Here is a 26,655-nt window from a genome sequence, read left to right as displayed (position 1 = left end):
ATGGGAGCGGGGAGGATATGAAACCGTTGGCCATTTCGATTCGGGTGTCTCAGAATAGACACATCTGTAAACGCAGTAATGGTATTAAGAAGGGAATTAGGAGGATTTGGGTGGCATCAAACACCCCAAAAACAAACCTGGCACCCACCTGACACGGTGCCGCCTGCTCCCCGAGGTGCCCGTGCGTGAGGCCGCGACGGGCCTGGTGCTGAGGGGCGCCCGCCAGCACGGCCATGGTGGGCCTGGCTGCCTGACCGTGGCTGGTCTGCAGCCCCAGGATGAAGGCCTCCTGGCCCGAGGTTTGGAGTTTTGGGCTGTTTTTCTTTTATTTTGGGCTGTGTTTGGGGGAGACATGGCTGAAATTGTGTTTAAAAAGAGAAGGCAACTCAGGAAGGGCGAACGCTTGGCCGTGCTCTGAAGAAAAAATTTTTCCCTGTTCTGAAGAGCACGTTTTCTGGAGCAAGTTTTCCCTCTATTACAAGAATTAAAAAGTTTTTTAATCAATACTGGAAGAATAAAGAAAAAAAAGTCAGTCCAGATGCTTTCACAGAGGGTCAACTCCACCAGGAGTTTGGGTCACGCTACCAAACTCCTAAAAAACAAGGCGTTTTGTTTGCTTGTTTTTTTTTTTTTTGTTTTTTTTTTTTTTTTGTTTTGTTTTGTTTTGTTTTTAATTTATTATTATTATTATTATTTTATCATTAACAAGTATTATTATTTGTAATCTTGTTGAAGAACAGAACTTGGCACAGTTCCTAGCCGTGGGGACCAGCCCCCGCGGGTTCCTGTCAGGGCGGGCCGGCTGCCGCCGTTGCCCGGGCGGCGCTGCGCGCGCGCTGCGCTTTGTCCCTACCGGCGCGCCGTAGCGGGGCCGCCCGCATTGGCCGCGAGCGGGCCGGGGCGCGCGCAGGAGGCGGCGGCGGGTGAGCAGCGGCGCCCAACGGTCCCGGGCTAACGGCCGCGGGGTAACGGCCGCCGTGACAGGGCCGGGCGGGAGGGCGGCCGGGCGGTAGGGAGGGAGGCTCCGCGGGGGGGGTGCCGGGCCGCCCCCACAGGGGCTCAGCCGCTGCCCGCGCCTCTCCCCGCAGCCACGCTCGGAGCCCAGGATGAGCCTGCGGAAGCAAACCCCCAGCGACTTCCTGAAGCAGATCATCGGCCGGCCCGTGGTGGTGAAGCTGAACTCCGGCGTGGATTACCGAGGTGAGCGCGCGGCCCCCGCCCCGCAGCAAGCCCCGGACAGCGCTGCTCGGAGAGATGCACGGCGAGACCCGGCCGCAGGGCGGGGACAGCAAGGGGAGGGAGGGAGGAGGGTAACGGCGGGTTTACTGATCAGAAATACCCATCTAAGTCATTACAACCCCTAGCCGCAGCGGTTGACTGCAGTCTCAAGACGAGCCTGAGTTTCTAAATCAAGTTTTTTAGAGGTGGGCTTGAATCACAGCTCCTGAAATGGTCAGGCCCTCATTGCGCTGACAGCACGCCTTTTGGAAGCCACCCCTTTCCTGTGCCTTCATGTTCCCCAACTCCTGGCACAGACCTTGGTCCAGAAAAGCTTCAAACAGCAACCTGTGCTATCAGCAACTACATGGGGATGAAATAGGACGAGTTGTGTGCTTGGTTAAACAGCTCCTAAACTCCTGTTGGATCAAGACACACAGGGATACAGAAGAAAGCTCAGTGTGTTTTTTGCACCTCTGTGCCCAGTGTTTTTTAAACGCAGTCCAGCAGTTTTATTCCAGAACTCCTTGGCTTATCTGCAGACCTTCATGCACTCTATGTAGGATTATAGGGTGTTTTTTAAGCAGTAAATTAAACTTCTGTTAAGTTTAATTTACTGCTTAAAAACACCCTATAATCCTGGGATTATATAAGGGGAGTATGTTAAGTTCATACTCCCCTTAGGCTAAGACTATCAGCCTGCCAATTTTTTTTCCCCCAATAGCATCCAAACGTAACTAAAACTATCACGATCTCCTATCGAACAGAAGCTAGGCACTTTATTCTAGAATGAATTAAACGTTACCGTTGTGCCAGAGATACCTGTTACCGGTAGGTTCAATTCAGTGGGCAAAGCTTAGTGCTTCTGAGACAAGACTGGTTTGTCCTGTGACAGGAGCCTTTGCATTCTGACAGCTTCAAATTCTTGCTCACTGACAGGGCAAGCAGTGCCTTATTATCCCTTCCTGTTCCTCTTCAGTGTCTCTCAGCTGATGAAATTTGCAATCTGTCATTTCTGTAAATTCATTCTTGCAGGATTATGTAGTGGCAGCTCATTCAAGTTAATTAAAGCAAGTCATCACTTGCCTAAGAGTACGTGCAAGGTGTTTTTTGATACACTTCCTATGTTCCATAAGAACATTGGTACCTTTTACTCATTAAGATACATTTGTAACCTGCCCCCTTAGCTAGGCCTGGAACTCTGCTAGTTTAATGTGCCTACAGTCAGGCCTACAAGGAGCTAAAAAACACTCAGCAGTCAGGTTTTCCCCTTTGTGTGGAAACAGAGAAGAAAAACACATACAGGAAAATAACAATCCTCAAACCATTACAAGTTGGCAGAAAAACCTAAATTCCTAATTATTTAATGGAATATATTACAGTAACACTTCTGGAAAATGAAAACATGCCCCAGAGGAAGATTCTCAGTCTGGAGTTTTCTTTCTCTCCTCAATACAGCAATGTACCGTAATTCCTGAGTTTTAATACTAGGTAAATAAATGAGGTTCTTCTCAATTTTAGTAGTGGCAGTAGTTTTAGTGGTAGGGTCTGTGCTGCAATGAAGTTGGAAAAATGCACAGGCAAGACTGAGGTTAGAACAGCTTGTTAGAAGTTGTTTCATGTACACACAAAATCAGAGTACATTTTCTGAGCAATTCTTCTGTTAATCCCCACGTTCAGTTTGTTACAGAAATGGTCTGTTCATTAGCTAAGTTTAATTTAGCTCTGGCTGTAGTGGTGAGTGCAGATCCCGAGGAGTGCTTATGAATAAAAATGCCATCGTACTGCCAGCACAGTGCAAGTACTGTGTCAACAAGGTGCAGCCTGAACAGGGGCTATGAGAAGTCAGAATACCAAAAACTTCTAAAGGCAGTGCATGTTATGCATATTTTGCAAATGCATATTTTCCTGATCAAGAGACCATCTAGTATAACAGGTATTTTTTTTAAGCTGTGCATTAATTAAGCAGTGTAATTTCATTTTTGTGGGAAGATATCAGTGTCATTTGGAAACTCCTTGCCTGTTGAAAGTGATTTAGAACTTTGCTCACACAAAAACAGACTGGCAGCCCATGTTATTCTGGGTCTGTAAGCATAAAAATCAATCTGAAAAATGTATACGGTGTCCTGTATTAAAAGGGTTATTTATCAGATACATCCTTGACAAGCTTTAATTAAACTGAACTTAATAGTCTTGTTCTTAGGCTACCCCGTTACACCTAATGTCACAAGTTCTTCTTGGGCATAAAACAAGCAAGAAGGGACAACTGAACTTTCAAGTGGAGGTTGTTGGTCTTCTGGAAGTTGTGCCTCAGTGACTCCTGCCCCCCATCCTTATATCAACTGATAAAGTTGCTGCTAGAGGACCTGGGGTTCCTTACTCACAGCTTCATTCTTTTAAGAATACTCTGATCCACTGACTCACCTGCAAGCTTGGGCTTTTAGTTTGTTGTAAAGAGTTTTGTTTTCTTCCCTGTACTGTTCGAATGCAATGCATTTTTATTTCTTTAAAAGTAAGTTTAAGCTGATTCACTGTTAAACTGTCACTACCTTCAGGTGTCCTGGCTTGCCTGGATGGGTATATGAACATAGCTCTGGAACAGACAGAAGAATACGTAAATGGACAATTAAAGAACAAGTATGGGGACGCCTTTATCCGAGGAAATAATGGTAACTCCTCCTCCCTGTGTTATTGCTCAGTAAAATAATGGTATTCTACTTCTGCATCTGAGATGTGACTGAGGTGTTAGTAGGTTCCCTTTAAGAATGTTCCTTTCATACTTCCTTGGAAAACTTAATGTTTACTTTTTATAGGGCACTTTTTCAGGGTCTGTGCTTTTCCTCATTCCCATGGCCCTTTTTGCCTCTGAACTCAGAGTTCTTTAGGAGAAGCGTGCTCTTTTCTATTCATTCACAGACCTCAAGTTCCTGTCACTTGACAGAATTACTTTTGCACCCGCTGCCTGCCAAGGTGACCTCTCCACAGGAAGTTCAGTGTTTTGCTAGGTAAACTGCCGGACACATGGATGATACGGACAGCACATGGGTACATGGAGACACAGAGAGCTCTGTGTCCCTGAGGTGTGAATGCCCCAGCCTGAACACACCTGGATGAGTGGTGTTCATTAGTACTGCAGGCTATTTTTATAGTAGAGGTTCTGTGATCAGTCAAGAAAAATCACTTGCCCTTCACTATTGAACCTTGAACTGTCCCAGTGCAGTACATGAATTTTAGTGTGCTGCAAGGACAGTTAGCATCCTTCCCCCTGCAAGAAACTTGCTTCTAATCATGGGCTGATGGTATCCCAGGCTCCTGGAATGATGCTGTGGTATCAGACAGTTAGGCTGTAGCAGCAGGACATGCCAGGGAGAAGAATATCTAAAAACAGAAAAGGTTCAAAAGCCAGATGTGAAGAGACGACTTGTAGAAAAGGTAAGTTAAGCAGCGTTTGCCTAAGTTACTAGAAAAGAAAGCACAAGCCAGGAAGGGGAATAGAAAGAAACAAGAACTGAATCTCGCATTACATAAATAGTCAAGGAGACTGTGGCACCAGCGTGAAAGATTCTGTTCTGTTTTGGGAGGAGAAACAATCCTTGAGCAAGGCCAAGTGCTTTTTTTGCAAGGAATTTAGCTTATTATGATAGGAAGTACTGTGGCACTGCAGCTGGACAATCAATTATGGAAATAAGAATTTATAATAGAAGTTAGTAACAATTGGATAAGAGGGAGGAAAATGAAGTACAGGCTGGGCAGAGAGCTTAAGATATCCCAGGTTTAGGAGCACGATACAATTTCATGTTGTGGACATTCAAAATACAGTTTGCATAGTCCCACTCTCAGGTAAGAAACATTCCTAAGAAGTGCCTGGGAAACATTGCGTCAGACGGTGTTCTGGTGTCACCAGCCAAGTAGGCGAGAGATGCCTGCTGTCGCATGGGTAATTAGCTTTGCCAGAAGTGCCTGGGATTTCGGCTCTTGTTGAAAGACCGTAACACTCGTGTCTAACACCCTTAATTCTGCTGCGTAAAGATTTTATCATGCTCTCCTCAGTAATGCTGCAGGGTAGCTGGGTTTATTCTCATCTGCTGGAGTGTATGGTTTGGTTCTGGATATAATACTGAGCCAAGTTAGTACATAATGTATAAATTTAATAACATTTCTTGAAACTTGAATGTTTCAGACTTCGTTCATGCTGAAGGGGATTCATTACACTTAGTTTACAAGCCATGGAACTAAGATGTTTTAAATAAACAGTCTTCTGCACGGCATTTACTGGAGCCCTCTTATGTGTGCCATTTTCTCGTTTTCACAGTATTGTACATAAGCACACAGAAGAGAAGGATGTGAAGATGCCAGAAGGAGGCTAATTTGTACTTGTGAACCTTTCCAAAGGGATGAGAAGTATTTGATTTGCAGTTAATAACTCACAAGTGTTTAAATATTTTTTTTTAAATAAATGTAAATGAATCTAAGCTTCCTCAATGTTTTTGTTTCAAAATACTGCTTTGTTCCACAATACAGAAATAAGTAAAAATGAAGCATGTAACAGTACCACAAGACTAATTCAAAGCAACAGCTCATTTGGTTACACTAGCAGTCACAGAAATACTGATTGGAGGTAAGCAGGCGTAGAATCACAGCCATGCAGCCATGGCAAAATGATCATTTAACTGATGTTGGGAAGGAAAAAGAATCAGGTGACAGCGACCTGTCTTTTTTGGAAAAGATTCAGCTTTAAATGCCAAACTGTAGCAAGAGTCACTGGGTAAAAAGTTCAGCTGCTGACTGTTAAATTACCCAAAACATCTTGAATTGTGGATTGGAATCAAGGGATGCAACAGTGACAGTTGAACAATTAGGGGTGGGGAAAGAATTGAGTCAAATGGAAGAAAAACCCTAAGGGGGAGCACTGCACCCGCTGTGGAAGTCAGTCACCAGTGAAAAGCTCTCAGCTGGTAACCCAGCACAGCTAGCAGCCACTTCACCTCCCACTCCGTACTTCCCTCCCTCCCCGACTGCAGTAACCTTTGTTTTGGTTTTGCATCTCTTTCCAAACACAAAGGACTTCTTCAATAAAAAGCATTTTAAGCTATTATTTAAAGCTATTCCTCAAAACAGACAAGAAATCTAAAAGCTTTTGCTATCATATCACGCGTATCCTGTTCAGATAGCTTGCTCTTTTTCCTCACAACTTAGCACCATCCATACATTGTTTTCTTTATGTGCTAGCCAGAAATGTGAAAAAAATACATTGAGCTCATAGCATGGGGTATGCATAAGAGAAAGAGAAATATCTGTGCAGGCAATGAAGTCGGAACTGGTTTGTTTACATTCTGCAGCAACCCTCCCAGTTAATCAAAGACAAGCAAGTAAATCCAGCTCAGTTTTAGATGGATACTTGCATCGATTTATAAAACCTCTCTTCTCCTTTTACTTGCAGTCAGACAAGAAATAAATATGAAGGTTCAGGTGTTTCTTAGTCTGAGCATTACTGCACTTAACATCCAAATTTTTCAAAAACACTTTCTTGTTCCTCAGGACAAGGTTATAATTTAGGGTACTGTGCCTCATGGTGAGGTTATTTAGCCTTTTTTTTTTTTTTTTTAAATGAGTTTTCTGAAGCCCTCCTTTATTCTTTGAGTAGCTTACAGTGTCTCCAAGAATAAGAAAATACTTCTAGCTGTGGATGGACTAACACAAGACAATTGTGTTAGTGTAACATTGCCCCATTCTTTTCAAGTACCAGTAGCTCTAATGCGAGTAACATTTCAATTATCCAAGGCAGAAAATGTAGGTTGCTTTTCTAAAAAAGTCAGGGAATAATTCCAAATTATTTTGCAATTAATAGTTAACCTTTCTACATTAAAGACTTCAGAAGCCACTACAGAACACACAGAGACGCTACTTTATAAAATGCTTCAATAATTTATCTTTCTTTGACAAGGGCTTGAAAATGGTCCAGGATGTGAGTACAAATCACCAACGTGCTCTTCTGTAAGTGACTTCTAAAAAAGAAGAAGATGTGCTCCAAGTGGAGCACGCAGTTGCTCATTTGTTTTGTTATTTTTATACAGCTGGCAGGTTACTGTGCTCTTTCAGTCCCTGAGACTTTTTTTTTTTTTACCTGCTCTACCTACCCAGCTGTAGCAACACATGTTGTATAGACTTTACATTATTCTCAAGTGCTTGCACCTCTAACTTGATCACTGCAGTTCTGTTCCTAAATGGCTGATTACAGAACAAGTTTAAATTGTGATTGGCTACTTCAAAAGGCAGTGCATGGTCTAATCACAAATTAAACTCCAACTTTGGAAAATACTGTTTAAATACTGAGATTTTAATGTGGTTTAGATAATGAAGTCACAACTTGCTACATGAGATTGATAAAATTTGTGTTAAAAAAGAGCTGTTGCAATCCACATTCAAGTTTAAAAATAATTAAATGTTTAATTCCCACAATCACTGACCTTCATGTACATTTTTCAAGGTTTTCCTCTTAATTCAAGCTTCAGCCCCTATGTTGAATCAAGCGAACATTTAAGCCTTACTTCAATTATTCGTTCCAATGTTTGTTTTGAGCTGGATACAACGTTCATCGTGCTTTTATCTTACTTCTCTTTATTTTGCCTATCTTTTAGATTTTGTTTTGACTTATAGTGTTGTATGTGACAACATACCAGCTACAAGTAAATCAGACGCTGGGCAGTCAGCTCTCAGAGTAGCACATGGAATGCTATCCAAAATTTAAGGCAAGCTTTCTCATGATACATGTATATAAACGCCGTAGAATGATGCATTTCACAAACTCTTGGTGCTTAGAAATCACTCAGCCACGTTTATACGATCCTTACTCCACTGGGAGAAGATCCACCAACAACACGATGCATTTTGCATACTCTTACAACTAGAAGCGTATCTTCCTGCAGACAGGATCAGGCAGTAACACTTACATCCTTCATTTTACCTAACTTACTATGTCCTGAAGCTCTTTCCCTAGCAGCTAGGTGTCAAACTTAACCTGGAGCGACTTACACGTGCTTAGCCATAACAGCAGTCACTTCACTTAAAAGAATGCCTCCAAAATCAAATAATCAAGAACTAACCAACAAATTAATTGAGTTTCAAAGGACAGAGCTGTGTTTCCCTACCTTAGTAACTTCACACTGGATCACTTCATGAAACCAAGGCCACCCAAGCGCTTCCCCAGCCCCGCCCCCTCCCATGCTCTCAGGCAGACCCTGGGAAGAGCAGTAACTGCAGAACCAATCATGAAACCAAGTGGAAAAGCCCAACTACACCACAGCACCTTCAACAAAACCCTGCTCAGGAGCAGCAAGGCAGCAAGAGGAAGCATGCCTGGAGAAGGAGCTGGGTACTTACCAGCAGCAAGGAGCAGGCCAAGGTGCGAGGTGCAGTTCCCACTAGGGCCCCAGTGCCCTGCAGTGCCCTCTCTGCAGGGAGCAGGGGGAGCTGGGAGAGGTTTGCTTTAAAGGTGCACGCGCTGCTGACCACTCACTTTTCCGATCGCCACCTGGCTCCTTGCTGAAAGGAAATGTAATGTAAAAGCGCTCCGAATGGTATTGCTGTGAGCTCTGCACAGCTTTCTCACAACATTATGGGGACAAAACAGCCGCCCAGAATGCTTTTGGGCACCACTTGTCCATGAAGCCCTGAGGTTCATGCCCGGCTCCAAAACGGGTTACGCCACAGCGCTGCAGGTTTTGGCCGCATTGTTCACGGTAGCCAAAAGAATGTGTGGAAGTGTTTGTGAAGTGACGCCTTAGAGCATTTGACTGATGGAACCAGAGGGATGCCTGAGCTTTAATATGCCAACCCATGCCTGTGGCCGGCCCCAGCTCATTGTCATTTTTGAAAGCAAACAAACTGCAGAGCCAGTGGTTTAATGTCTGAGGTTCCTGTGCCAGAGAAAACGCACGGGCACGAGCTTTCCCTGGCCGGTGCTGATCCTGCCCATGAGGCTGCTTCGCACGCAGGGGCCAGTGCTGCAGTCAGGTTACCCTGAGCAGGCGTAGCAAGCCTCCTGGCTGTGGGATCGCCAGCGCCAAGCAGCACAACAGGAGCCCGCGGGCAGCTCCCCCTGCCTGTGCCACCTGCCTGGCCTTGCCCTTATCGAGCAGGGCAGCCAGGCGTTCTCATGAGAACAGCCTTCAAGAAGAGAGTTGTTTTCACAGGAAATCACATAACAGTTCAAATGGCCGAAAGGGAGAGCGTCTCTCCTCAGACAGGGTCAGATCTGCTCTGCACAGCACGACATGGGAAAAAAAATCCATCCAGGCTGTCTGATGCTACCTGAATGTGGGGTGCCCAGCACCTGAAGGGACGTGCAGTTTACTCACTATCTGTATTCCTCCTGTTCTGCCTTACTAAAGCAGTTTTCTTAGTAAGCTCTTTGTTGCCAGGCCTCTCTTACTGAAATCCAGCAAGAGCCCTGCACCATCCCTCCCCGCTAATCCCCACCCGCACCCCCACGCAGGCTCCAGCAGTTACCAAATAAAATAAAGTGGCAGGGGGTGGTTAAGCAGAATTTGTAAGAGAATGAGGCTCAGGAGGCCACAATGTATTTTGCATGTGTGTGTGTGTGTGAGTTCATTCCCACCGGTAACATTTGAATGCACTGCCGAACCAGAGAGTCTGACAGAGGAATAGCAAAACCAGCCGATGGAATAGAAGCAGGAGGCCCCGCTGGCACTTCTGACCTTCCTCCTAACTAGACATAGAGAAGCATCCTGCTTTCCCTGATCTCCCCAAACACAGAGCCACAGACATGCACGGGTCAACCCTGAGATGGCAGTTTGCAGGCATTATTCTTCATTCTCCTTGTGGGACTTCTCACAATTTTTACCAACCTCCTTCCGCATTTAAATGTTGGCCACTGCTCCCAGTTTAAAGATGACACGAAGTACTTAAATAAGACAGTACTTGCAGCTTTGTGGGTTTAGTGATCAGTTCCTTGTGAGCCCAACTCAACTAGCTGTTGCCACCTTCTGTCTCGCTAATTGATCAATCTGCTCCTACTTCTCTAATCTCCCAAAACCGTTCAGAGGACTGAAGTGGCTGCTGGCTGAGTGGGAAGGACTGCTAAAACTTGTTATAACCCTGATTATCTTGCAGTATCAGAGCATTTCTCAACCTGTTAATGAAGCAACCAGCTTGCTCCAGTGTCAGCTCAGGGTTGCTTGCGTCCATGCCCGCATTACAGAGTGACCTTCGTGGTACTTCTCCACATCCGCTGCTCCATGCCTGCTGTCGCTGTTGCACTCTGCTGCTGTGGAGGTGTACAAGCAACCTGCAAGAAGGAGAATGTTTCTGCATCAAAGAGCCTGGACTGTTGCTGGGTTTACAATCTTTCTGTGCACTACGTTGCTGAAATTTCAAATTACACGGTCTACAGACTATTTTAATTATCAAGCTATTATGGAGCACGTACAATTTTCCCTAACTCTATTTTGAAGCCTCAACTGAGTATTTTTCTCTTCTAAGAATCTGTAACACAAATGTTGCTGAGAAATCAATGAAGAGGATGTAAGTTGTCTCACATCCCTTCTCTGTGCCAGCTTCCTACTAAGAAAGAAATTTATGACAGGAAAAAGCCAAAACTCTTGCTAGTGACAGCAGTGCCACATGATCTTTCCTAGTCTGAGTCTGGGCCCCATCACAAGAAGGACATACAGAGCCTGGCTGAGCAAAAATGACTCCAGTAGGTCACAGCTCTGGCCAGAAAAGGCTGAGGCAATGCTGTCCTGTTGGGTGATGCAACCAAAGGCTACGGGGAGGACTATATTTCTTAAGGAAACATATGCCTGTCACTTGGCATTAGAGCCTGCAGCTGGGGGCTGCTGGTAGGTGCTCATGTCATGGTAATGACTGTGACGGGATTTTTCCATCTCTATCAGGAGGTGGTGGTGACGTCTGGTTTGACTGCGGCTTTGAAGCCACTGAGTTCTCTGCTCGAGAGCAGACAGCAGGGCTGAACTCTGCGCCAGGCTGTATTTCAAACCAGCCCAGCACTTACAGCTGTGCCCAGGCTGTGCAGATCTCTCTGACCTGGCGCTGAGCAGAGCGGGTGTACCTATACACAACACACTGCGTGCAGCCCAGCCCCAGCTCCAAAGTGTGCAGGGACAGCTCCGTGCTGTGTTACATCCTGTGCTGGTGCAGCTGGGTTGGTGCTGGTCTCATCAGTTTGAAGCTCTGCTGCTTTCCCCCATACCTTTGCACAGAGCTACAATGAACCCTCGGTGCCACTTGCTTCAGGATCTGCACACTCCCTGTGCTGCTGAAAGCCTCTTGAGGCCTGGAGCTCACTGGAGATGGTACAATGAAAATGTGTGCTCGAGGCAAACAGCAGCTGCAGAAGGCCGTGTGGTGCTGTAACTCCACACGGTGACTCGGTGACACACTTACCTGCAGCGGTGGTGTTTGGTGGATTCAGTTGTTTTCCCTACACATGGGCAGAGGTCTGGAGCTGCTTCCTTATTACACTGGAATTACAAGAAAGGGATTGTTTAACTTGGGAGTAAGTTAGTAAGGAATAGCCAGAAGAGCCTGCCTTGTTTCAAGAAAGGATTAGGCACTAACATAGCATTACTTAAATGCACATATTTTTTTTTTAAATATATAAAGTATGGGCAATTGCAAACAGAAATAGAAGCAATAAAACAAACTATCCCTCCCCGCAACTACTACAGCTAAGACTTTCTGCTTTCACTGACAAAAAGAAGGGAAACTATAAGCCTTACATTATATCCTGAAATTCAGTGGCTATAAAGCCTTTTTCACGTACAGATCTCAGATGAGAGGCCAGTACCACCAGTTCTGCACTTTCAAACCAGTCAAGCAGATGAAAGCTGGGCTCTCAGTGGTCATGTCTCCCCAGCACCGTACAGCAGCTTCACGCTAAGGCACGTATCCACCACCTCCACTCAGCAGGGCAGGCTGTCGTGGTGTCCGCCGTGGCTGAAGCACCTGCAAGAACACATTTGTCAGTGGAGGAGGACTGCAGGTACCAAACCCTCTTCCATCACCCCTCCGTCAGTAAGCGCTACAGCCGTGTGCGTTGCCCTGCCACAAGGCCAGGCCCCAGCCCTGTGGCATGGCGGGCACCTGATGCTGCCTCCTGAAGAGGGCCGCTGAGGTGGTCGGTGCCTTCATCCCTGTCTGCCTGAGGCCGCAATGCTATGGCACTATGCTCAGCCCCTTCTAATGGGGGCTCTGGGGCGACGAGGATTGGGATTGAGATTTCCAAACAGGGCTGCCAGAACTGTCAGGGGGCTCCAGCAGCAGCTGCACCAGCCTGGTGATGGTGGCCACGAGTCCAGGCCACCACAGCAGCCAGAAGAGACCAGGAACGACCCAAAATTGAGCTGGGAAGTGAAGGGCCAGGACCAGCACCATGGCTGGGCGCTGGCACAGCTCAGGCAGGGCCCAGGGGTGACCAAGGACCAGGTCAAGGCAATGAGGGGACACTGGTACGGCCAAAGCCACTTTGCTGTCACCCACCGTGCCGCCTCCTGAAGTACAGCAAAGCCGATCACAGGCAGGGTGACGACAGGCAACAGCGATGCTTTTATGGCCGTGTCGATTTCGTACTGGCACGCAGACAGGCTGTTTATGCAAATCTGCGCACAGCACAGCCACAACAAAACCCACTTTCAAGCTTTTTGGCTTGAGCAGGGTAATCCCTGGTCTCACCAGGGACCTGAGGACGAGGGGAGCGTACTTGGAGGAGCTGGCACCCTGCCCCACCCAGAGGGCTCCCAGGGTGTCCCACGCACACCCCATGGCTTGCTGCTGCCCCCCTGCCCCCCTGCTATTTGCCTTTGTTTTCGCTGCAGAAGCTTGGAGATTTTTATTTTTTTTTAAAAAGGGGGGGGGGTGGGAATGGGATACGAAGGGGAAAACTAATGTGATTAAGGCTGGATTTGGGCACTGCCGGCGCGTTCCCATAAGCAGCGGGTGTCAGCAGTAACAGCTGCTGCACTCCCCATTAGAGGAGAAGGCGAAGAACTTCCCTGACGGGATGCGTCGCCGGCAGCCTGAGGGACGCGGCGGCAGCGAGCGGGGAGGTGCGTGTGTCCTGAGGTAAGTGCGCGGAGACGGCGTGGGTCTGGACCTGCACCCAAACCCAGACCCCAAACCAGGTGGCCAGGGCCCTGGAGGTGACGTCCCCGCTGCCTGCGAGCGTGTGGTGAAGGGTGCAGGAAGCAATGGGGGTGAGATGGGAAGGGGGAAAACGCAGCCTGGGAACCTCCCGAGGAGCAGAGCTGCTGCTCAGAGGTACTTGCATGAGCTGCTGAGAGAAATCTCACCCAGCAAGGGAGATTTACATGTATCTGGAGGGGAAGGTTTGCTATAAGAGCACAACAGCATCCTGCCTCTAGCACAGGGGCTGGGGTGTTTGGCAACGGCTCCCGTGAATCCCAGAATATCTTCTGGAACATATCTGATGGGAACGTGATGATGCTCGGCCGTAGGTTAAACTGCATCCATCTGCGCCCAGCTCCAGGCGGGGCACAAGCTGTTTCATGTGATGTTTTTTTAGAGTCAGCTGGTGAGTTTCAGAAGTGATGTAAATGGAGGTGCAGGCTGGACCTCCTCAGTCTCTGATTCCTTTTGATGCATTTGCATCTGTTTGTTGATTGAGTGTAGTGAAATCTAAGCCAGGAAAAGCTGCGTGTTGAAAGGATGTTAGAAAGAGCTACATTAAAAGCAGGGCTACCTGCTTTATGCCACCTTACCACTCACAGTAAGTGTGGTGCTCTCACTCCTCATCTTCACTTTCAAAAGTGCAGTCTGAAAAATGGGAATAAAATACTCAGTCTGATCTGGAAATATGCTCTGTGCCTGCCACCGAATCTGAGTGACACTAAAAGCAAGGCATGCAAAATATTGAACTTCTAGAGTTCAGAAGAGGTAGACGGTGCTGAGCTGACTCCCGAGCATATCCTCACAGAGCCTTCTCCTCCCGCTAAATGTGACCCACAGTTCTGGAGCAAATCTCTCCCAGCTACTCGCTCCACAGACGCTTCACAAGAGATGCATCCTCTGGTGGGATCTCTCCCCTCCCAGCCCCAACAATTTACTTCAAAATGTGAAATTCTGTGGATCCCCAGAGAGGCTCCGTATGCTGCAGAGATCATTTATTCCTCTTCATTTAAAGGCTGTGGGAACGGCTGCTCAGCTAATTCAGAGGCAACGGACGTGTGTACAGACTGCAGCTGCCAGAGGGCCCTGCTCTGAGGTGAACCTGCCTGCTGTCCCCCCGATGCGGCATGGAGGACGGGAGGAAAGCCCACCTGGTGATTGCTGGCTGGCTGTGCACAACCCTCTGCCTGGCTTCCTACACGGCCGCCTTCTCGCACGGCGCCAGTCTTTCCGCCTGTGCTGACATGATGCCCAAGCACCTGAGAGCTCAGCTGCACAGCCCCAGGAACAACTACGTTACCATCCACACCAACGTGTCCTTCTACTTCCCGGGAGGCAAGGTTCCAGGTGAGAAACCACTGCTGATTTTATGTCTTAGCCAGACCTTTCCAGTCATGGGCAGAAAACATAAAGTGGTTATTAATTCTAGCTGGTGGCAGTTCACAGACTTTCAAATTATATCCATTTGTGACTCAAAACCCTGTGTACTGTGCTTTCTGCTCTGCGCTCCTGACTCAGAAGAGCAATTATTTAAGAAACTTCCATGCGTCTAAAAAACACACGCTAAGTAATCACAAGTGATGACATTAATCTTTGTGAGGGATGGGAAGAGAACTTCCACGTGGCACTGCTCCAGGTGCGCTGTGCTGGATGTCTCATCACTGGGAACCAAATGTATTTACAGAGAGATTCTGGTTGCAGCACTTTGCCTAAAGCTTCCTCAGGTGGCACCTGGCTCCAGATTTTCACTGTTTTGCAGACCAGGTGGTTGCCAGAGCGAGCTGGTAGGTTCAGGTGCTTCGGGTGGGATTCGTCTCAGCTGCGTTTCATCCACACAGGAACCCATCACACAGGCACGTGAGAGGCACCTCCAGAGGGCAAAACACCTTCTCTGCCTCTCATGCCTGCATGGGGACAGGAGGAACCATCCCCGGCAAGGGATGGGCTCTCTTCAGGCCATGAAGGGGGCAAGGGGACTGCCTTGACTCTCAGGGATGGTTGGGCAACGTGACCCACCCCGAGCACTGCTGCACCCAAGGAGGAGGCAGACAGAGCTGCGAGGTTGTGTCCTGCAGCCTGGCCACCTGCCTGTTCATTCCTGTCCAAAATAATACTGCTCTGAGGGCTGCAAACAACCTTCTGCACAGGCACAAAACACAAAGACCCAAACCTCACTCCTTAAAAATGGCTGCACGCTGCCTAGCGCAGCATGGTTAGCGTTATAATCAGGGGGGAAAAAGACTGAAGCAAATTGTCCGTGCAAGGTCATATGGCAAAGTTAAGGGTAAAGTCTGGCCCCCTGTAGCTAGCACATCCAACATAGATTGTAAGGACAAATATTGTAGGATGCTGGTTTCTTTTTGATGGCTTTCTTTTGATTTCACAGTGTCAATGGAAATTCCATTTTAAAAGACTAATTTGAGCACTGGAACACAGCTCCCGTTGTGTCCCATGTCTTGTCTTGCAGTGATGGTGAGGAGCAGCCGGGATTTCATGGGCTTTTTGCTTCAAGCCCGCAAAGTGTCTAACGACGAAGTTGCTGGCACGTTTGTCTTCATTCCTCCTGGTTCCAAGCTGCTGACGTGTTTTGAAGATGGTGATACTGTCACCCACTCGGACAAGTCCCTGAAGAGAAACCTGTCCTTTGTATGGAAGGCACCAGACCAACCCATTGGAGACATCAAATTTTTGTAAGAACATGCTGGCTCCTAACCACAACCAGTGTCTGCGCAGTTTCAGGCTTTCTCATCTTTCAGTTTTCAAAGACTTGGCTGTATTTTTCTATTGCACTTGTCCAGCATGGTGGTTTAAAGTCTTCTGAACCCCATATAGCTAAATACTTATTGAGTGATGCAACAGTGCCCCAGCTGGTGTATAAATCTCCATTTGTATCTGCTGGGTAGTGCTGCTTTTTATTTACATGGCCACTATCTTCTTAGAATAAATGCCATGGGAGATGACAGCCTAAGCACTAAGGAAATAGGAATATTAAGGCATAAGGAGGGAACTGTGATCACTCTGTCTGCCTTTCTAAGTAACACAGCCCATAGGACTTCCCTGCCTACAGGACAATGTCGTATATCATTGCTGTGTTGATGTTTTTTTTTTTTGTTTGTTTGTATGTTTGCTTTTTTAATGTTAAATGTAAACAGAATTATTCCCAGAAGGATTAGTTAGGGAGCAAAGCTTGGGGTCAAAAAACAGGGTCAAAATTTGGCATTGCTGTTCTGCACTGAAGTCCAAGTATTTTGGTTCTGATCTGGAATGAAGTTAAAATTTTTCTAACTGGCTGTCTTAGAGGGAGAACAGTGATTTTTCATTTTGGAATAACTTGTTACGTTTTGACTTCACAAAATTGCTCAGAAGCTGCAGGGCCAGCTTGCTGGCTGCTCCCCGAAACACAAGCTTCCTGGTGAGTGCCACAGCTTGAGCATCTTATCGTGATTCAACACAAATTCATTGAAACAAAAATATTTTTGCTCAGCATTTCCATTTTGCCCGCTGCTTCAGAAAATACTATTAAAAACATGGAAGGAAAAAAAAAAAAAAGCAGATTAAAAATAACCCAAATGCAGCAGTGCCTATCGCTAGCCACCCTCTGCAATTCTCCCCGCACCCTCTGTCTGTTGCCCCCCCAAGCTGACCACCCGCAGCCCCTCCCCACCAAGGCCAGGCTGTGCCCCCACACGCATGCCATGTCTCCAGCAGAAACCTCCTCCCCTGCTCTCGCCCCATCTCCTGTGTCTGCTCTCACTTCTGCTCTCAGATCCCCCTCAAAATTATTTATAAATCAGTAAAATTTGGGCAGATTTAAGGCAGACAGCAAGAGGCACATCCCACAAGGGTGACCCCAGCCACACCGTAAATCTGTGTTTCGAAACTTGTGTCACGGCATCCGAGAGAACTCCTCGCTGCACTTCGAAACCTCTCAGAGGAATCAGTCAGCCTAGGAGGAGCAGGGCTGCCTCCCCCTCATCTAATTTGCAGAAGCAGCTGAGCAATCTGGGTTGAAATTCCCCAAAAAGATCCAGCTTGAATAAGGCTCTGGGGACGACTGGCTACGGGCTGGCCAAGCGCAGCTTTGGCACCTGACAAAAAGCAGAGCGAGAGGCAGGCGCAAATATTGAAGGGCTGAGAAGAGAGAGCGCCTGTGGCTTTCTCTACCTATTCTGCTGTTTGTACAAGTTACACTGACTTGTTTTAATTAGTAAATACCTCTGTTGTTTCCCTGCCTACGGAAGATTATATGTAGAGCTATTCAAACTTCTCCAAATGTGCTCCTACAGACACAGCTAATATAATGGCTTTTTTTTTTTCTCTTCCCTTTCTGTTCCCACACATTTTTTGACTGATCTTAATTATGAGTGATCCTTCAACCAGTATCTTTCACTTGGGACGTGCTATCTTTTATTTGTAATATAAGATGTGCGATGGGCTAATCCTTTAAAATATTTGTGCGCTGCCTTTGGATTAAAGCACTCCTTGTGATTAGCTAAGCGTTCTGATCTTTTATTAATGGGACAGAGTGAGTAAATTCCTTCCTCATTATCTTTTAACAGCATCTCTGTAGTCCAGTCATACTTTGTTTACTGGGCAAGGATTGAGTCTGCTGTCGTGGCTCAACAAGGGCTGAACACCACGTCTGCTGGCACCAAGAAGGCCGGCCCCCTGACGTCTGCATCCTTGCAGGAACGCGCTGACCCACGTGTAGCTGGCACAGCAAGCAAAGGTACGTGGTTTGCTGCTGACAGCTTCAAGCAGAGTATTTTTATAGCTTATTTATTGCAAGCGTTGAAGACAAGTGAGATAAACAAGCTACAGAGGGCCATTTAACTTTTTTAGCTGCCAGCGAGATCAGCGATGGCCATGAAGAAGTTCCTGAAGTGAGGGCACAAGTCGGCATCCAAGGTAACAGAGACGGTCCCACGAAAGGTAGCAACAAGACAGAGAGAGCTGCCAGCTCCTATGATTTAAGAGCTAAAATGCTACTGAAAATGCTAAACATACTTTGCCTAAAATCCCATCTCAAAGACAAGCAAGTGCAGTTAGCAATACTGCCTAAATAACATCTCTAAATGTGACTACTACCCTTCGGGCATGTAGTTATTTGTATTTATGCAGCCTCTGATCGGTAAAATACTCAAAGAATTTACGTATACTACAATGAGATGTGTTTCTCAGCCTTTTTGGCATGGCATCAAGACTGAGTTGTAATTATTTTACTTGAATGCCTTTTAGGCAGTGGGCTTTGTTGCTTTACTCTCCATCTGGGTTCCTATTTAAATTAAGAGACTTAAAATAAAAGTAACTGCTATGATCCTTACTAGTAAATGCTAGCACCAGGTGGGATTTGAAACAAACAAAGCAAAGAAAGTTGATTTCTGCTCCTCGTCTGCTTTGTGCTCTGTCTCCATGTCTTGCAAGGCTCCAGCTCTCCTGCTGCTGCCCCCAGCTCTCCCCAGCACAGCAGCCCAGCTCCTGCCAGCCCTGCCGGCCTCAGCCCGACACCAGCAGCGGGGCCAGGTTCTGGTGCACACCCAGATACATCGCCTGCTGCCGAGCCAACGCAGTCCCAGCCTTTGCTGGATGCACGCAGCGGGAGCAGAGGGAGCAGCAACTCCAGCGGCCCGGGGCTGGAGCCATCGCTCACCTTCCAGGAGCCGGGCATGGCCAGTGCCCTACAAAGCTTCCTCTTCCAGGACTACACCTCCAGCCAGAGCCCCTCTGACAGGTACTGCACGGACACCCCATAACCAGGCAGTGCGAGCAGCCGCTTCCCCAGCAGTCCTGGGGAAGGAAATCAATGCTGGTTTCACTGTGGGCGGATGAGGGGCCATGGAGCAAGGTGTCTGTGGCTGTGGAGGGGATGTGAGAAGGTGTTTGCTTGCTGAGCTTTCCAAAAATAATCTTTTGGAGATGGCACACGCCAGGCAGTAGCAGCGAGGTAACAGAGCAGTCAGGGAACAGCCCTTCTGCTGATTAGCCAGGCAGAGCTGCCTAGCCAGGTGACTGAAAAATGTGATAAAAGCTATTGATCACAATTGATTGCTGAAATATTCTTCTAAAAGTGTGCAAATGTTCAAAGAAATGGTGAACTTAGCAGAGCTATTTCTCCACCTGCAGGGAAAAGGAAGAAAGGATTTCAGGCAATTATGAAATTTTGCCTTGAGGGTGTCTACTCAGATGTCTTAAAGGGCTTGGGCCACGTGACCTTTCATGCAAAGTTTTATACAGGGGGTGTAAATGAGTAAATGATGAGGCTAGGACTAAACGATCAGACATTATTAAAAATATAGAATCATAGAACCATAGAATATCCTGAGTTGGAAGGGACCCTTAAGGATCATCAAGTCCAACTCTTGACACCGCACAGGTCTACCCAAAAGTTCAGACCATGTGCCTAAGTTCACAGTCCAATCTCTTCTTAAATTCAGACAGGCTCGGTGCAGTGACCACTTCCCTGGGGAGCCTGTTCCAGTGTGCAACCACCCTCTCTGTGAAGAACCCCCTCCTGACGTCCAGCCTAAATTTCCCCTGCCTCAGCTTAACCCCGTTCCTGCGGGTCCTGTCACTAGTGTTAATGGAGAAAAGGTCTCCTGCCTCTCGACACCCCCTTACGAGGAAGTTGTAGACTGTGATGAGGTCTCCCCTCAGCCTCCTCTTCTCCAGGCTGAACAGGCCCAGTGACCTCAGCCGTTCTTCGTACGTCTTCCCCTCCAGGCCTTTCACCATCTTCGTAGCCCTCCTCTGGACACTCTCCAACAGTTTCATGTCCTTTTTATACTGTGGTGCCCAGAACTGCACACAGTACTCGAGGTGAGGCCGCACCAGCGCAGAGTAGAGCGGGACAATCACCTCCCTTGACCTACTAGCGATGCCGTGCTTGATGCACCCCAGGACACGGTTGGCCCTCCTGGCTGCCAGGGCACATTGCTGGCTCATATTCAACTTGCTGTCTACCACGACCCCCAGATCCCTCTCTTCTAGGCTGCTCTCCAGTGTCTCATCGCCCAGTCTGTACGTGCAGCCAGGGTTTCCCCGTCCCAGGTGCAGGACCCGGCACTTGCTCTTATTGAACTTCATGCGGTTGGTGATCGCCCAGCTCTCCAACCTGTCCAGATCCCTCTGTAAGGCCTTTACGCCCTCATTTGAGTCCACAACTCCTCCAAGTTTGGTGTCATCAGCAAACTTGCTCAAAATACCCTCTATTTTGACAGGGTCTAAATATGACCCTGTATGGTGGGTGTTGGCTGTGTGCATCACGAGGTTGCTCCAACAAGTGGCACTCCTTACAAATTGTGCATACTGTAGGCCCCGGGGGTTCTTCTAACGTGATCTGAAGCAAGAGATACTGGGTATTAACCGTGTCTTTCCTGTTTCAATACTTTAGAGCACAAAGCACTGCCAGCACCACCAGACCGTACCCATGTTTGATGTGTAAAGAAGACAGGCAGGTAAGCACTGGGCATGGGGAGGATGCCTTCTACCATGGCAGAAATTGTTGGAAGCTGGTGAAAGGTCTAAGAGAAGATGAGGATAAAACCTCTCTGCTCCTTCACAGGACCACGCAGGCTGCATAGGACTCCAGAGTGACTAAAACTACTTAGAGATTATTAAGTTTTATTTGTTAACCTTAACTTGGAAAGGTTTTTTATTTTATTTTATTTTTTTTTTTGTTTCGTTTTGAGCCTGATGGCTGGATTTCTGAGTCCTTCTGCAAAACCAATGTGAGATAACTTTTCCATATGTAACCACGACTCCAGGCTGCTGGATGTTACGGGGCTGGAAATGTGCATTTTATTCCAGTGGAAGGCTGAGATATTCCTTTCCAGAGGTGCCCGTTACATTCACTGGAGGTCAAAGATTTCATCCATTCTGGTAAAAGCTGAGGGTGCTTTCAGAGGGTGGTTCCGCAGCACTCTGCACACAACAAACCTATATTCTCCTCAGCCAAGTGAGTAGAGACACACATCTGGCAGTGCTATGGAGAGAAGTGAAGAAATGGCAGAAGATGGTAACCAATGGACAGGAAATTACTGTGCAATGTAAGACCGGACCAGCATAATGAAATAAAAATACTGAAAGGAGAGAAGCAGTACAAAGAGAAAGAAGAAAAATGGTGAGACAGGGCAAGGACATGCAAGGAAATTCCATTTCCTACAGCAAAGTCCCAAGTCCTGTGCTATATCCCTACCTCAGCTTCCATTATGAGGTCTCGCAAACCATACACACATGATATAACTTTGCCAGCCAGCTACCCTACAGCTTGCAGTTCAACCACTCAAATTCTTTTATTTACTACCTGTGCTTTACTAGCGCCTTCCTTTCTTCAGAAATTGTCTCTTCCACAAAGGATGCTCTGATGCCACCCCCGCCCCCCATTGGTTCACAGCTTGCCAGGGTTCCTACCTCAGCTTTGTGCTCCTGTCACACGGCCTTCCCAGCAAGCTTTAGAAATCACTAGTGATGGGAGAGGGTGAGATTTTTCTCCGGTGTAATTAATGGATGTGTGAAAAAGCCTGCCAGGCTGGACAGGCTGGAGAGTAGCCAGCTACTAAGGGCCAGATCCAAATCTCAGTGGAGCCAAAGAAAAGACTCCAGCACATTTCACAGGTTTTGGATTGGGCCTCAGGTGCGCAGTGGGAACGGAAAAATTCTGTGGGGGCCTCCTAAATTGCGAGATCATTTCACAGTTAGTCTTGGATGATATTTGCAGCAAAGCCTGGACTGCAGAGCTGGCATGGGGTGGCTGTCATTTTGTGACTGATGAAATAAGGTGCCTGGCACCAAGCAGAGCCCCTAGAAACGCACCGGAGCAAGGAGCACTATAACACATGGTTAACCAGTGCTGAAGGGCAGCAGATTTCAAACTGGCTGTGCAGACTGAGAAACCAGGACAGGCCTTGGGGAGAGTTCACAGCTTTTATGGGCTGCCCCCAAAATGCTGATGCCAAGGGCCATCTCAAGCCTTCTCAAGGCCTCTCAGCTCCATGGCCTGATCCACAATCTCAGAAGGGCAATGCTGAATTACAGTGGGCCCACTGTGACCCCCAGCACAAAGCTTGGCTGGGAAGATCACATCTGTCCTTTGAACATGACCGTGGCATCACTGAAGGCAGGAATTTATTAAGTGATTTTTCTGTGGTAACAATGCCCGTGAAAAATACCACTACATCAACAATGGGACCTGCAGACCTTTACTTATGCAAAGCAGTGACCTTCCTCTCTGCCCGTGCCCTTCATCTCTGCCCATTCAACACGCTTACCTTGCCCCTGCAGGATCAGCTGCCCGTGCCTCACCTCCCGTGACTACATGTATTTGATACAGAAGGAGCAGTTCTGAATCTAGCTTGTTTGCTAAACACTACTACTGAGTAGTGTAGGGGATGAAACAAGAGTTTTTCCAAGGCCAGGGGATGCTTGAATCAGAAACAGAGTCAGAATCAGAATCAGAAACTACCACTGGAGTTGGTAGTGGATGAGAATCTAATTGTCCTCCTTTCTGTTCCCTCATTGGATATTTTGTCATGTTTTTGCTTTCAAAGGCAAGCACTGAGAACGGGGCCACCTTGAAAACCTCCCTGCAGGCAACAGCTTCGTGGTCTGCCCTACAGATGGGCCATCACCTGGGTGAAGCCACTGTGATGACAGCCTGGCTTGGCGAGGCAGACACTACCAGCAATTTGTCACTGGCTTCGAGGCAGATGGCAGAAAGCAAGCCACCACTGCCGCTGGAGGAGGCAGGCTCCGTGGGCGAGGAGGAGGAGGTCAGAGAGGAGGTGGGTGGGAATACGCTGCCGTGGGTGACCAGACCAGCTCCTGAATCTGCCGTTCCTGGGAAGGGAGAAGGCTCTCGCAGAGGGACCCGTCTCATAGCAGCGCAGCTTGGCATCCTCCTGGTCTGCACAGCTGTCCTGGGCCTGGCTCTGGCAGCTGGCTTGCGCTGCCTCTACGCCCAGTACTGCCACAAGCGGACGGAGGTGTCCTTCAGCGAGCCAGGCAGCGACGTCGTCACCGTCAGGGAGAACGGGGAGATGCTGCATTTCCGCAAGGTCCGGGAGAACAGCTTCGTGCTGGTCCAGGCTGAGTACAACTGGGTCAGCCCCTCCAGCAGCGGGAAAAGGAGAATAATCTAAATGTTTGCAGCACTCAGGGCAGAGCCACGTCGGTGAGCCAGCTGCCCGTAGAGGTGAAAATGGCCCAGGTGTGCAGAACACGGACTCTAGGAAGCAGTAGTGTTGTTTGTGTACATGCACACGTAGAGGTAAACAGAAGTGACGCAGCCAGTTCACACAGAGGTGTTAGTCAAAAATATCTAAGCTCCTGCTAAGAAAACAAACGTAGATAGACTGTTCTGTGTTACACTTACCACAATTAATATTGTATATCTACTCATTAACTGTCACTGCAGCCATTACACTTCCCCTGTTGCCTTAAGGGTGTAGCCAAGAATAGAAATTCTTCCTCTGCACTGTACTGTTGTCTCCTGTTTAATCTCAGCAAAGGTTTCAAGTGTTATATTTTCTCCTCCTTTCTAGGAACTAGAAACCCCTGATTTAGACAGCCATTCTCATTTAGAAGCTTACAGGTTTAGGTCTGTGCACTTGGTATGTCTCAGATGACAAAATATTTGCCACTAGATTTAAAGTTTCAATTTAAAAATAAAAAGCAATAACTCACTAGTGGAGAACATTGATCCAAAGGATGCTGAATTGATCTAAGGGAAGGAAACACAGGGTAGCCGACACCAGCTTTTGGGGGAGAAACATGCTGCCTTATCAGGTGCAAATGGAAGAAAACCTTTTCTATCCATTTGCACCTGATGAAGAAGCTTGTTTAAGTCTGAGAGCCATCATTTACTTTGTCTTTTATTTTGAGCCAGTTCAGTAACACTCTGTGCAGAAACACACACTGAAAAGTACCCTTTCCAGGTCACTTTGGAGGTCTCCAGCAAATGGTAAGTTATCTGCATCCTTCTCCGAGTTGGCAAACTTCCCTCCGACCGTGTGATTTTCTGCAGGAGGGCACTAAAACAGCCCTTGGAAAACATGAAGACCCTTGACAGGTTCCAAGAATTAAAGGTGATGAAGGCAAGGGCAAAGGTTTGTTTTACTGAAGCCTTAAAAGAGCAAAAAGTGTAATCCTGACAATAATCCTCCTGAGATGTAAACTTAAGAGCCGTTCAGAGAGCAGTGATCCCCTCTTCTGGTGTCCTTTGCTATGGCGCAGGGGCTAGGTGGTCCCCTGAGCTGTGTAATCCAGAACAGACTTAAACCTTGGTGCTGTGATTTATGTTACAGCCTGCAACACTCCCGCCCCACCAAGCTAAGCAGATACTGATGGGATCCTGATGGCTTTCACTTCCTTCCCCAGGATGGGGACACCAGACAACTCTGTCAGCAGGGCACTGTGGCCGTCTCCAGCTAGCTGGCCATCTTCATGCTTGATAATCAGTCAGTGCTCTGCTCTCAGTTACTCCCTTGCACTGCCACTGACTTCAGTGGAAACGTATGATCTCCTGTTCAGACCCCTCGGGGTAATGTAGCACATCTTTGGCTAACAGAGACTTCCATCTTGAGGAAGGGCTCATTTCTGACCATACTGCTGCACTGTGATTAGCGACATGAAGCCTTATAGCCCCTATGTGGCCAAACTTCTGTCAAGTAACAATAAAGTAAATGAGTAAGAAAATAAGTGTACTCACAAATGCAGCTTGCAGAGATGACCTGGGCAGTCTTAACCACCGCACTTTGATGAGAAGGGTGGCTGCACCGGGGCACTTCTACTGCAGAGTAGCCAAGGTTAGCCAAGCTGTAATTGAAAGTACATTTGTTTCAGGACTCCAAAGGGTGTTAGGTGAATGCTTTTATGTTCAGTAAGTCCAGTTTAAGCACTAGCTACTAGGAACTTTATAGTTTTTTAAGCACAAGTCTAGACACACACAATGAAGTTTGCCTGCTATGTCATGCTTTAGAAAGAAATCATGTTTCTCTATCCTGGTGTTGCTGAACTGTCTAGTGATTGAAGCAGACTGCATTTAATTCATTGTTAATGCAGCCAAAAAATTCCTAATTAACTGAGAAAATAGGCCAACAAACTCTTAAATATTTAAAGAACTATCACATATTATTTTAAGAAGTTTCTCATGAAGGCATAGTTGTTTATAAATAAATTACAAATACCTATGTCCTCTTCCTATTTCTCTCTAGGTTTAATGTTATCAGACTGGTACAGCTTGAAAACTGTACCCTTCTCCCCAGCACCTTCCCTATAATCCAGCACTGCTTCCTACCAGACTGATTGCAGGAAATGAAGGCCTCAGTCTGAAAGAGGGAGATGTTTGATTAGGATAGAAGCACTGAAGTGCTCCTCTTGCCTTCTGCCAAACTCTACCTTCTGTTAAATTTATGCAGCTCTAGTATTATTAGTAGTAAAAACAGTAATGGTGAGCTCTGAGGGACACATCTCCTTTGAATTAGTAATGAGTTCTGCTGCTTTGTGGACTTGGCTGAGACTGAAAGTGCTTGTGTTTTTTTCTTGACTTCTGAATGACGTTTCGCTTATTGTAGTTGCCGTGGCAAGAGGGATAGAGGTTTTATCTCTTCTTAATGCTGCTAAAAACATGAGCAATAACTTATTAAAAGGCCAATCATTCAAATGCCCCACATTCTTAAGCGACTCACCTTTTAGTGAAATTAACCTATGCTCATATTTGTAGCAAGTTTAAGTGAAAAAAAAAAAGTCAGAGGTAGGGAGAGAAAGACACAAACCGTTCTAATACTTATTAGAGTGAGAAGTGAAAGAATTTCCCTCTCCGGGTGTACGACTGTGTTGGTCACAAATGCAGTCAGTCTGTTGGCTTTATTTCAACAGTGGGGAGTCTCAGTTCCTCCACTGCAGGTCAGCCTGAAGTAGTCTGTGGCCCACGTGAGGCCGCCATCCCTCAGGCAAGTGACAGTGCTTTGTCTGAATTGCTGACAGAAGGTGGCAGAGGAGCTTCCATTCAGCTCTAATTCACACCCATCCTAAGCCTGTCTCCCCACCAATCAAACAGGCATCAAACACAGTTCACAGTTTTAGCAGTGAAAACTCTTATGGCTGAAATACTTTCTTGTTGTTATGATGCATAAGCTATCCTAATTAAAAAAAAAAAAAAAAGGTTTAGAGAAATAACTACTGGACATGCCCAGTTATCACTCCCTTACTTGCATACTCATTTTCCCATCTTGTGTCACTGTAATTCCCACTTTCTCCCTGCTTCATTAAAAAAAA

General features: G+C 47.0%; 2 protein-coding genes across 3 annotated transcripts; both read left to right on the top strand.

The window, feature by feature from the left end:
- Positions 1 to 874: 874 nt before the first annotated feature.
- LSM6 (LSM6 homolog, U6 small nuclear RNA and mRNA degradation associated) lies at positions 875 to 5,700 on the top strand. Of its 2 annotated transcripts, none has more exons than XM_032185923.1 (4): positions 875 to 923; positions 1,089 to 1,200; positions 3,774 to 3,887; positions 5,531 to 5,700. In XM_032185923.1, the coding sequence occupies exons 2-4, from the start codon at positions 1,107 to 1,109 to the stop codon at positions 5,563 to 5,565; spliced, it is 243 nt and encodes an 80-aa protein (XP_032041814.1). In that variant the 5' UTR covers positions 875 to 923; positions 1,089 to 1,106; the 3' UTR covers positions 5,566 to 5,700. The 2 variants fall into 2 exon arrangements, with proteins under 2 accessions (XP_032041814.1, XP_032041815.1); XM_032185924.1 differs by lacking the exon at positions 875 to 923 and adding an exon at positions 928 to 965.
- An 8,810-nt stretch (positions 5,701 to 14,510) lies between these two features.
- REELD1 (reeler domain containing 1) lies at positions 14,511 to 23,524 on the top strand. Its single transcript, XM_032186250.1, has 7 exons — positions 14,511 to 14,730; positions 15,851 to 16,073; positions 17,943 to 18,112; positions 18,226 to 18,291; positions 18,925 to 19,114; positions 20,774 to 20,837; positions 22,929 to 23,524. The coding sequence occupies exons 1-7, from the start codon at positions 14,511 to 14,513 to the stop codon at positions 23,517 to 23,519; spliced, it is 1,524 nt and encodes a 507-aa protein (XP_032042141.1). The 3' UTR covers positions 23,520 to 23,524.
- The last annotated feature ends 3,131 nt before the right edge of the window (positions 23,525 to 26,655 follow it).

This window comes from Aythya fuligula, chromosome 4 (assembly GCF_009819795.1).
Source record: "Aythya fuligula isolate bAytFul2 chromosome 4, bAytFul2.pri, whole genome shotgun sequence".
Classification (NCBI taxonomy): Eukaryota; Metazoa; Chordata; class Aves; order Anseriformes; family Anatidae; genus Aythya; species Aythya fuligula.
Note: the sequence above shows the minus strand (reverse complement) of the source record. Positions and strands in the feature narration are given on the sequence as shown.